The sequence below is a fragment of the Oryzias melastigma genome, linkage group LG4 (genome assembly GCF_002922805.2).
Source record: "Oryzias melastigma strain HK-1 linkage group LG4, ASM292280v2, whole genome shotgun sequence".
In the NCBI taxonomy this organism is placed as follows: Eukaryota; Metazoa; Chordata; class Actinopteri; order Beloniformes; family Adrianichthyidae; genus Oryzias; species Oryzias melastigma.
In genome coordinates, this window is record NC_050515.1 from 1,946,411 (window position 1) to 1,958,910 (window position 12,500).

Consider the following 12,500-nt stretch of genomic DNA (forward strand, 5'->3'; position numbering starts at 1 on the left):
GAAAAAGTAACTTTGGTTTGTGGGGACGTACTCATCTGGTTGACCTTCATACCTCAGCACCCCATGAAAATTTTCAACTACTATTTTTGTGTGCTTTTAATTCAGAGACTCATGCATCTTTTCATTTCTTGTTTTAAAATGCATTTTATGGGTTAATTTATATGAAAAATAATTGAGGTAAACCTGTGGACACTAAAATGAACCGATTTCAGAGAATCACACAAGGAGAATGTAGATTTCATGACGAATGTAACGCCGTCCTTCTGCTTCTTTTGCAGCAAAGTGAACTAAACTCTTTCCTGTGGAGGTTGGAGCGTCCGCCTCCTCTCCCGCCATCGTACTTGTTCGGTACCATCCACGTGCCCTACACCCGAGTCTGGGACTTCATCCCCAACAGCTCCAAGCAGGCGTTCCACAGCAGCAACCGTGTTTTCTTCGAGCTGGACCTGACCGACCCGCTGACCATCTCCAAACTCACCAGCTGCCAGCTGCTCCCCCACGGGGAGAACCTGCAGAGCCTGCTGCCCCGGGACCTGTACCGCCGCCTCAAACGCCACCTGGACTACGTCAAGCACATGATGCCCTACTGGATCACGGCTGACCAGCGAGGGCGGGGCCTCTACGCCGACTACCTGTTCAACGCCATAGCGGGGAACTGGGAGAGGAAGAGGCCTGTGTGGGTGATGCTGATGGTCAACTCGCTGACGGAGTGGGACGTCCGGTCCAGAGGGACGCCGGTGCTGGACCTCTTCTTGGCTCAGGAGGCGGAGCGGATGGGAAAGGTTACAGGAGCGGTGGAGCAGGTGGAGGAGCAGTGTCATCCCCTCAACGGACTCAACTTCTCTCAGGTATGAGAAGGAAAGGAATGGTCGGCTTTGGTATGGGCTAAAAAGCACCGCTAAAAGTCCACAGAGCTAAGTCAGGGTGAGGCATGCAGAGGTCAAACACGAGCATGAGGGCAACCAGAGCGGTCAGGGTCCAGGTGAGGGTCGGGGCAGGCGGCAAATGAACCAGAAGATCAGGTCTGGAGGAGAATGCTCAGCGATGCAGGCAGAGCGGCACAAACAAGACTTCGCACTGAGCAGAGATTATTACTGATTATTATTACTTATTACAGCTGTGGGGCTCCTGGGAGTGACAGCAGGGGCTGATGGGAAGTGAAGTGTGGAGAACCAGGAAGTGCTAGTACTCTGAAGGCCAGAGAGGGAGACAACATATTTGCTAATGTAGTCAGCATTGATGCTGGCTAGTTTTTCCGCTAAGACTTCTGGGAAATTTCTAGTGCACTCGATTTTGGAATTGTAGATTCAGACAGCTCTACAAAAAAGCAATGTAGTGATTGGGGAAGGAGTCAGGACAAAAATGGTTGATAATTAAAGGATAATGAAATAGAAACAGCTAAGCTAACGCAGAGCTAAAGGAGGCTAACTAGCAGCTGACCAGTTAAAAAAAAAGACTGAAAGGACCAGATTGTTTTTAAAGTTTAACACATTTTGGCAACTTTGAGCAAAAATTTGACTCCTAACACATACGTGAAAACTCTCCAAAATTTACACACGCTTAGCACCCAGTGAAATGAAAAGGATGATGACATCATAACGAGCGAAACCTTAAAAAAGATGCATGGCCTGATAATTGCTCACAGAAGCAACTGCCCTACCGCTGCACCACAGCCGCCCCTGAAATTGAAAAAAGCCTAAATTTGCCAAAACAGCTAGCATGTACCTGAAATATTAGCTAAACTCAAAATTAGCCTAAAAAATGGATTTAAACTAAATTAGCCAAAATAACCAGCATCTAGCTAAAATATTAGCTAAAGTCCAAATTAGCCTAAAAAAAGGGAAAAAAACTAAATTAGCCAAAATAACCATCATCTAGCCAAATATTAGCTAAACGCCAAATTAGACAAAGAAAACGAAAAAAAAACGAAATTAGCCAAAACAGCTAGCATGTAGCTAAAATATTAGCTAAAGTCCAAATTAGCCTAAAAAACCGAAAAAACCTAAATTAGCCAAAACAGCTAGCATGTAGCTAGTATATTAGCTTAAAAAAGGAAAAAAAAATCCTAAATTAGCCAAAATAGCTAGCATGTAGCTAAAACATTAGCTAAAGTCCAAATTAGTCTAAAAAGAAGAAAAAAACTTAAATTAGCCAAAGCAGCTAACATGTAGCTGAAATATTAGCTAAACTGCAAAATAGCATAAAAAACCAGAATAAATGCCAAAATAGTCCAAACAGCTACCAGAATGCCTTTATAATTTTCAACTTTACTGCACTCTGACTCCTTATAATATAAAGTAACGACTAATCGACTATTAAATTACCGGTAGTTGTCGACTATTTTAGAAGTCGTTTAGTCGTCGATTAGTCGACTGATCGCGGCAGCCTGACTGAGCAGGAAACCTCAGTGGTGTGCTGCACGTTCGTGTGGACCCAGAGCTTCATGTGACGGCATGCTAAGCTAATTTGAGCGGCAGCGGGTCTCCAGCCTCTCCGCTTTCATCAGCACCTCCTAACTATGCCGTCAAAGCGGCGCAGTGCGGCCTGCACACGCCGGACTCCTTCACCGCATGTCTCCAGGAATAATTGTTGCAAGGTAAACCAATAAGAGGGAGCACTTAAAGTCCAGAAGGAAATAAACCATCAGAATTTCTTCTATGACGTCATAAAAAGTTTGAAATTTTTGTTTTCTGAAAATGCCAGCAGTCACCCTCCTATGAATTGGAGAGAATTTCAGATAATTTAGTGGCTAAAACCTCATAACTCTGGAGATTACAGGTGCAGCTTTGAAATATGTAGAATTTAAAATATATCCATCTGCAAGAAGGCAGGTTTTACAGAGCTCCTAATAAGCAGTTTTTACGAGGCAGGTGTTCAGATTCAGATACCAAACACAGTGCTGTAAAAATATGATGATAAATAAGTTGAAATGAGCCCAAGTCATGCACCAGCAGCGCTGGACCTCTGAGGCCGCGGCCTTCGTCTTTCCAAACGTGTGCGAGCAATTTAGAGCGATATGGAAACCATTATTATGGGTTGGAATAATATGAGGTTTAATCTGAACACTAACAGTGAGGTCATGACGAAGGATGGATGGAAAAACTCTGAAGACGAGGTCGAAACCTGCAGGAAGATCAATTTATTTCTAAAGGGAAACAAACAGATGGTTTGTGTTAGAAAAATGTCCAATATTTTTTATTTTATGTGTTATTTGTAATAACAAAAACATATTAGCATGCAACTCCAAGACAATACACAGAAGATTATTTAATATTTATAATTGGTTATTGGATGTTTTTGTTAGATAAGGAAAAACCAGTTGTCACTTTGCACACCTTGAATTTATCGGATGTATTTTTAAAACTGAGAGGCTTCCTGTCTGAAGACAAATACCTTAAAAAACCCTCTGGGTCTTTTCTCTGAGCCTCTTTTATTTACTATTATGCCGTTTTTAGCCAAAATCTATGGAGAGAAAATAGACTTAACCCGATTTGTGTGTGAGTAATTCTTGATTTGTATGTCATACAACACATTTTGTGCTCAAGTACAAAAATTCTAAAAATACAACTTAAAATTGCAACAGCTAAAACTTATCACATTCACAAATCTCTAAAAGTTATGCACACATTGCTTGTCACGCACAAATAAAGTCTCCAAGATTCATGTGTGAGTGATGCGTTTAAATGCTGCTAGAATGCTGGGTCATCAGAGTTTTCCTATCAACTTAGATTATGAATATTATCTGGTGAAACTCCACATTTTTCCCACGTTCTTAAACTGATATGCCTGATAAATAATATATAAAAGTTTAAAATGTGTTTTTAAAACACTCAACACCAAGGTTTCTCTATTCTCATCGCTCCCTCTGCGCTTGTCCTACAGCGGCTTCACTACGGAGCTTTTCCACAAGCAGGCGACAACTTTAGTGTTTAGCAGATATTCAAACTTTTTTATATTAATCATCAGGAATAAGTGTACAAGTGTATATTCACAATCTAAGTTCAAAGCTGCTGATAAGAAAACTCTGATGACCCAGCATTCTAGCTGCATTTAAACGCATCATTTACACACGAATCTTGGAGACAAAAGAGTCTCACATCAGATTTGTGTGTAAATGCGGTTTTGTGTGTGTGTAACAAGTGATTCATGCATTTTTGAAGATTTTTATGAATAGTTAATTTCAAGCTTTTGGAATTTTAAGTTGTCCGTGTGTAGTTTGAATTTAATAATTTTTGCTCTCATTCACAAAATGTATTGTGTTGTATTAGACATTGTATTGAGTTACAAATCAAGAATTACGCACACAGAAATCTAAAATTACACGCATGTCCAAAATTATTAAAAATTAAGCACAAATCAAGAATATGCGCACACAAAACCAAAAGTACTCACAAATCCAAAATTATGCTCGAATCAAGAATTTAATTGTGCTTGTAATGATTGTTGCATGTGTTACTTGCTGCTGTCTTTTATGTCTCTTAGCTTTTGAGGTTTTGTTTTTTCGTGTTTTTAATCTGCAAAGCTTTGTCTTTTATGGGTTTTTTTACCTTTTGAAGTATTTGTTTTTATGCTTTTAACTTGTGAAGCACCTTGTGATTTTTGTCTATGAAAGGTGCTGTATAACTAAAACTTACCATGGACAAATCCAAAATTAAGCACAAATCAGGGTGAATCCATTTTCTCTCCATACGAATCCTAAAACCTTTGTCGTTCTCTTGGACATAGTTTCTGCAGAGCGACAGAAGTTTATTAGAATTCACCTCTGAGTTGTGGGTGGGACCCTAGAGAAAGTCCGCCCCTCTCCCCGTCACCCACCTGTTTACACTTACAGCCCCTCATGACCCTAACTTAACATTATTGGTGCAACAAAAGAGGCCGCACTATCATTTCTGTCCATCCGTTCTGATCCAGATTCCAGCTCAGATGAGAAAAAACAAAGACGTTCATGGATCTATTTGTTTGCAGGTGGATGATCAGAACAGGAGCTTTTAGACCATCCAGCGTTTTTTTTCACAAATGTAATTTTTTTCATTTTTTCATCTGGTTCTGATTCACGACTTTTATAAAGAAATACTCAGAATGTTCATTTTCTTTATATATCAGAAAAATGCTACAAGAACAGAATTTTCCTCGGAGTGGGTCTTTAAGGAGTAATCTTCATCCGTTAAGGAAGGAAAACAGACTCATAAGTGTGTCAAAGCTGTCTTTAGTCAATCATGGTCTCACAAGAACTCCATGGTCCTGAAACCTCCTCAAAGGTCCTTCAGATCACAGAGAGGTCTCCAGGAGAGGCTGTGGAAACGAACCACTTCATGCTGCTGGTTACTGGTCTCTGCTTTAGAGCTGATGGAGGCTGACAGCTTGAGCCGGCCCATCTGAACCCAACACTTTGATTGGAAAAGGCTGGAGAAAGTTTTCGTCCGTGCAGACACTGAACGCTGCTGGGGTTCTGGTTTGTTCTCCTACAAGTGAACAAGTCTGGATCACTGAAGCGCCACGATGAAGTCTCTGTGCGATTTGTGAGGAGCTGCTTCTCCTAACCCGTGTGCACTCTCAACCTGTGAGCATCACTCACTTCCACCAGATGAAAACACCCGTATTTATTTTCACGCTGCAGCTGAGGCCACTGGCTCGTGTCAAAAAGAAATTGCATCATATCTGTGGCGCCTTTCTCCGGGGCAGAGGTCATAGGTCACCGGAGGAGGTGGTAGAAAAACCAGGAGCAGCAGAGCGGGAAGGAGACTGGCAGTCTGGCGGGGTCACGTCTGGGTAGCAGCAGGTTTAGAGCGTCTTCATCTGAACGTTCATCTGCTGCTGTCGGGTCGGACGCGGTGAGACGGCTGAACCCCACTTGTCACTACTGCATCGTTTTTTAGAATGAGTTATCTTTAAAAACATTCATTCTTCCTTTAAATCCCAAGAATTAGTCAGATTTTATTTAACTGTCCATTAGTTCTGTTGCGTGCTCGCCTCCTCAGCGGTCTTAAATGAGCCCGCCCACTATCACAGGAAAGACAGAAGGATTGTCTAGAACTACAAAGTACTGAACAGAGTCAAAGTGATTGACATATCCTAAGAAATAGACCTTCACTGAAACTAAGCACCCAAATGATGAACCGATTGCAGCAGCTTCTTTTGGTTTCAGTAAATCATAACGGTTCCTACTTGAAACTGAATTTCTGTCAGGAGCTGCATCTGAATGAGGGACGCTTTCAGCGGTACTTCCATCTCTGAGACTCCACCTGCTGATCAGACTGAACGACGCTTCTTCTTCTGCATTTCAAACACTGACCCACACTAACAGTGCCCTCTACTGGTTATTGGGGAAAAATGAACAAATTAGCTTGTTTATTTTTTAAAAACCACAAATAAGTTACACCTTAGTATAGGCTTCACCCTGACTGAGCTATGCAAAAAACACAACTTATACTCCAAAAATACAGTACTAATGAACAGGTTTTTATTCACTTCTCAATTATTTGGGCATTGGATGAATAAATAAGGGTGATGTATGTCGTTATATTCTAGTTATATTCTACAAATGAGCCGTAAAACTCCTCGCCGCACACTTAAGTCACTTTTCTGAAACAGACATGAACATTTTCAGACTTTTCTCTCTGGTTTAAACTCTAAGTTTAAACCTCTAAAGTAAAATAAGTCCAGTGTGGAAAACTTGTACATGGGGAAACTGATTGACAGTGGTCTACAGCCAATCAGGATGCAGAACTCAATGCTCTAGAATAATAATAAAACAATTAGCATGCACGGAAAAATTTGCAAAACGCCACGACCACGAAAGACGAACTGTGATATAACGAGAGATCACCGTACTTGAATTTTTTGGGGTTTTGTTTTACCTGAAAATCTTACAGCCAACAGTTTTTAGCATAAAAGTTTTTCATTTTTAGGCACGTTCAGTCGTACATCTCGTCAAACGCTGCAGACTTCACAGACCTGTTTCCAAATAACTAAACTGCTTTCAAGTGAACCCTGATCTGTTTTACTGGCAGAGATGATGTGGCATAAACACCATGGATTACAGTAAAAATAGAAATAAAGTGCAAATCCAGGCTGCAGTCCAAAGGTGCAGAGAAGAAAGACATTTTCATCTGCTTGAGCTGAGCAGAAACCCCTCTCAGCGTCTCTGTGTTGAGGCTGCAGACTCCCTCATGCTGTGGTCACAGTGGGGATCTTTCAGGCCTGCAGATGCTGCCAAAACATCACAACAATGTATGTATTCATGGTAAAATAATGTGCGATGTGATGACATTTGGTTTCTCAATTATATAAATGAAAACACATGGAAAGTACACGGCGCTCGGAACCGCCGTGCACGCACACAGTAGCCTCAAACGTAAACGCGGCCGGCTGTTTGAGACAGGGACTTAATTTAAAGCCACACATTCTGTGTTTTCCATGAAAGCTTTATGTGATATTCATCTGTTTAATTTGTTTTTGGTTTTCCAGCTCAGATGGAGCCCATTTATGCTGCCAGTCTCTAACATCCTTTGGAAATGAGCCTGAAACTGCAAACACAAAACATTTGAAGGTGGAATGTCCTGGTCTTTGCTGATCAAGAGATTACTGTCTGTGAATGGCGAGTACTTGACAAGCTTAACCTTATGTTGAGACGTCAGTATAACATTCAGATCGTGGAGCTGCGATCGTCTCCACAGGCTGTCAGAGGCCAAATGAGATTCTCATGCATCGAATCACATCGGATGGAAAATTCAGAGTTGTGTTCTTTGGATCTGGTTCAACTGAAGAATGCAGCTTTTGGGGGGGGATTTGGTAACATCGAACCAAACCCATGTATAAATATTAGCACTATATGATGAGTGTGGGTTTCAATAATGGAAAAAACAATTCTGTCTGTTCAGTTTGCTAACTCATCTGTGCACAAAAATAAAATCAATGCGTCCACAATAAATAGAGAAAAAAAGGAGAGGCGATATATCGGTGCCAGTATCGGTATCGGACGATATTTTCATCATTTGAGATCATCAGTATTGGTCTGATATAAAAAATTGCCCTAATACATGCCACAGATATTTCTGTTTTACTTTGGCCGGTGGTTACAGCAAAAGGATCGCTCGGTTTAGCAACGGCCTGCTTCCCTTCCCCCGAGTGCGTGTTTTGCACTTGGGGGGGGGTCCAGGCTCGCTTTGGCTGTTTAAGCAGCACTCGTCATTTATGGACCTATGGTTCGGGCCCCCTCCATGACACTTTGACGTCTGGGATTAACCCCAACTCGTCATTTTTCGATGTGCTTCCTGTTTCCATTAAAGGGTCACCAAACAGGGCAGTTAAAGCTGACTCCATTCTCAGCCCTGATTTGAAAAATGCTAAAAAAAGGGGGTGGAGCTAGTAGAGGAAAGTCTGATGGAGGTGGACTGAGCGGCGAAGGTGTGGCTTGAATCCATGATATTGAAAGTTAGGTTAGTCTTATGTAACGTACGCTGGGTCTTCAGTATCGAGTGGTACCGGGAAAAGTGATGCCAGTTTGTCCACAGAACTTTCTGAGGAGGCTGAGGATTTTTCACCTGGCCCAGCACATGCAGAGACCAAATTTCACACATCTAGGTGTGTTACAAATAGTGGGACTTTAACTTTGTTTTGTTTCATTTCTTCATCACATCTGAAACATCAGACGTGGCTAACGTTAGCATCTGGTTGTTAGCATCTGGTTGTTAGCATCCACTGTGGCGTTAAAGCAAAAATCTTTGTCTCAAAGTTTACCTTTAAGTTTAAACAAACTAATGGAACATATTTTCATGCTAGAATAAAAAGTATGTTTACAGTTTAAAATATGTCGTTTACACTAAGCAATGTCTACATTTTGTTTTGTTTTTTATTTCACTTTTGTTAAATCCTATTATTTCCAAGTGATCTTGAAGGCCTGTTGCTTGTGTTTGCAAATAACTCGCTGAACATTAAAGCAAAATGGATTTTTCTGTTTTGATAGCTTCTATTTGGGACGCATGTTTACTGTTCTTGACAATGTGGAGGTTCCTGCAGGAAATCTCTTAACTTTGAATTATTCTAGAGATTTAAACATCGGTATCTGCAAATATCAGATATCGGTCACAGTTGCAGCGAAAATATCGGTTATCGGAAAAAAAGGAGATTGACCCATCCCTAGACGATTTATTCTCTCTCTTTAACTGTGACACTGCTTCAAATGCAAACTATAATTATCTCCACTATGTGCAAAGCGGCTGGGCAGCACACATCAGGCTGATCATCTGGTTCCGTCAGACAGCCATTCCACTGTAGCACTAATGACTTAATAGTCCACTTAATGACCAAATAGCCCACTGCCATCCAGAAGCACTTAGACAATTATGTTCTGGCCAAAGCTTTGCTTGCTGACGGCGAGCTGGAGCTCGGTAGAGCGGCTCTGTGCACTTGACAGCAAAATAAGTAAGAAAAAAAGTCTTGTACTTGATTCATATTTGGAGAAGAATTGGCGGAGAAAAGTGTTTCTTCACTAGAGTTCAATAGCAGAGCGGCAGACAAAGGTTAATTGGAAAAAAATCTGGTGCAGTTCAAGTAAGTACCACCATTCTGCTTTCTTTACTGGAAGTACTTAACTCTCTTTTAATTCCACGAAGATAGAGTCAATGCATGGAAACAGCGGTTCCCCCACAAAGTCATTTTGCACCCATGGCGAGTTTATTTTCTTATTCCTTTTGAAACCAAAAAAAAAACCTGTGAACCCGGCGTACCTCCATAAACTCATTGCAGCGTCTGCGCTCCGCTCGCAGACCAAAGGTAATGACTCCAGCACATTATCACTAAGCCGCGGCGGCTGCTCGTGAACGGGGCAGGTTGGAGAGCGCTCCCATAATTCATTGTTTCTGGTGCCAAATCCTTCGCCCACATCCACCAGAGGACTGGCGTTTCATTCTCCTCAAACATCAATGATTTCACCTGACACTCGGGATTTATTACCGCTCTGTGCTGCAGGACAAGCTATTACACACTGTGAGCAGCTCTTTTGAAAATGTCATAATTATGGTTGGGGGGCCTCAGAATGAGCCGTTTTATTACTGCACAAACCCACGTAGTCGGCAAAGGACCGGACTGTCATTACAAGAATGAATATTGATGTTATTTCAATCCATTCACCGTAAAAACTCATCAAAACTTTCACAAACAAATGGTCTGGAAAAAAATAAAAAAAGTGAGGGAATCTACTGCATTTAGGGGGCAAAAACTTTACCTCTCAAAATGTTGTGGAAATGAATTATGTCAGACCTGTTCTTGATCTAAAGGTGTTCACACCGGACACGATTTGGACGGCAGGAGCGTCAAGTTTCAATGTTAAGTCAAATGAGATCAGGTGGAATTTGGGTGACAGGCTGTCATGTCAACCAATCAGCATCTCAGCTTTGAGCACGTGACGTTTTCATTGACTGGATTAAACATTTAACACTCAGTGTGTGGATTTTTGTCCTAAACTTCCAACTATTTTCTTCACCTTCGGGGGCTGCAGGAGACGGTCTCGGTTACTGTCCAGCATAGGCGAGATACACCCTGGACAGGTCGGTGCCTGTCATAGAGCCTATAGAGCTGGAGAAATCGCACCCACTACACTAGCCAGTCACCTGGTAGATAGGGTAGCGAGCTAGCAAGTGCCGCTGCTAGGACCAGCTAAGCTAGCTGGGTCTGCTGCCACGGCTACCATTCCATGGGCAGTGGAGCAGCTATGCTGGTGGTTGGTTGCCAGGCAGATGGAGAGCCACAGTTTTATTTTTAGTTTTCCCCTCTCGGGTTATGCTCAAACTGGACCACGGACAGATGGAAGTAACGTGCAACCTTGTGCTAGCCTTGGCATGTTACATTAAAAGTGGGGTCATCTGGACCCCACAAGATAGTGCGCTGAACTTTTCTCTTCAAAAATGTTTTGTCTTCATTGGTCCTGTCCACCTTTGTCATGGGAGGGATCACACATCAATATAAGGGTGGGGTCATCTGGACCCCATAAGAGAGCACAAGGGTCAAAACAACCATCAGGCGAGGCTTCTGCTGCAGGAGTAAAGTACACTGCACTGAAGAGACTGAATGATCTGGTGAACCCAGACATGGCACAGTGCTTGTAGAGATCTCCGATACAAATAAACCCAAGCTACTCGCTCAACATCATCCATGTGTTCCATGATGTGGCAACAAGTGAAGTCCAGAAAACCGTTGCCCGGGGGCAGTAAATTTGACGCACGTCAAGAGAGAGGCAGCAGATGTAAATTTGATGCATCCGGTGTGAAGGCAGGATAAAACCCACGGAACCATTTTAACCCTTTAATATTGTCAGATTTGCTGCAGTGTTGAAGTAAATTCCACCCCAGCTTTTCAAATACTTATTTAATTATGTCAAATTTTGACGCAAAGCTGCTCCTCTCCGCTCCAGAATGCATGGGAATGATGTTTATTATATAAATGTGTCCCTGTGTCCAATCTAGAATAAACAGATAAAGATGGTGGTAAAGTAAGGTCAGGGGGCGTGGCAGCTGACAGTAAGAGTCATTCCAAGCAACTTCTAACTGTAACGTTTATTACTTTTTTTGTCACTTCTTGAAGATTGACAAACTCTCCTGAACCTTTTTGTTTCTAACTCAATGGAAAGGGTTCCAAATGACCATAAACATCAAGATAAGTTTAAAGATCTGAAGAAAACCTGTCAATCCTCCTGATGTTCTGGAACAGCACCACCTGCAGTCCAGGTCTGACCTCCCTCTGCGAAGGTCAAAGGGCAGATTTTGGGGATGAGTGGCAGGAAATCACCACGTTGGCTTCAGACCTATGAAGAGAAAACAATCACAGCTTTTTGTTTTGACCTTTACACACAGCCGATTAAACATGTGATTTAAACTATTTGAACTTTATTTTATTGATATTTAAAAAAAAACATTTGGGCTTTTTTTGGTTTGAAGTTACTGAGCCTCGTCTTTCAGGCAGCGACGCCTCTCGGTTTAGACTGCAGACGGTCTTCCTGCGGTCCGTAAAGGTAGCTTCCAGGACGGCTGAGGTTAACTTCAGGTTGTCTGGGTCAGAGGCTGATTGATCACAGACAAGAATGTGACCGACCGATTTCCTCAGAGACCCACTTGGCCCCGTTGGAATGTGCTCGTCTTTGGGGGACGTTTGTGTCCTTTTGTCTAACCAGTTTAGCCTAATGATCCACTGCATCTCCAGACGCTGGTGTCAGAATTACGGTTTTCACCCAAACATTTGCTCATTCAGTGATGTGATTCTTTTTTTCATGTGATGAAAAGAAGAAATACAAGAACACAAAATATTAACTTTTTAAAAAATCTTTGTGATCAAATTTAACATCTCAAGCAAATTGTGGTTTGGTCGTAAATGTTGCTGATGTGAGAGTCCAGTAATTTACCTGATCTTCAAGCTCAGACACAACCAAGTCGTCTCAATGAGGATCAAAGCGGTCTAACATCAGATTACCCAGAAGTCGTGCTGATTACCTGGAGCTGATAATTGAC

General features: G+C 42.0%; 2 protein-coding genes across 4 annotated transcripts in view; one reads left to right on the forward strand and one right to left on the reverse strand.

Moving 5' to 3' along the window:
• The window catches only part of scyl3 (SCY1-like, kinase-like 3), a 113,424-nt gene that overhangs the window by 57,998 nt on the left and 42,926 nt on the right, over positions 1-12,500 (reverse strand). For both annotated transcript variants that reach the window (XM_024278288.2, XM_036211420.1), the window contains exon 2: positions 11,678-11,800. The gene's annotated coding sequence lies outside the window, so the exon portion shown is untranslated. The remainder of the gene's footprint in view (positions 1-11,677; positions 11,801-12,500) is intronic.
• The window catches only part of trabd2b (TraB domain containing 2B), an 84,409-nt gene that overhangs the window by 6,517 nt on the left and 65,392 nt on the right, over positions 1-12,500 (forward strand). For both annotated transcript variants that reach the window (XM_024278290.2, XM_024278289.2), the window contains exon 2: positions 279-848. In XM_024278290.2, coding sequence (XP_024134058.1) covers positions 279-848 — 570 coding nt within the window. The remainder of the gene's footprint in view (positions 1-278; positions 849-12,500) is intronic.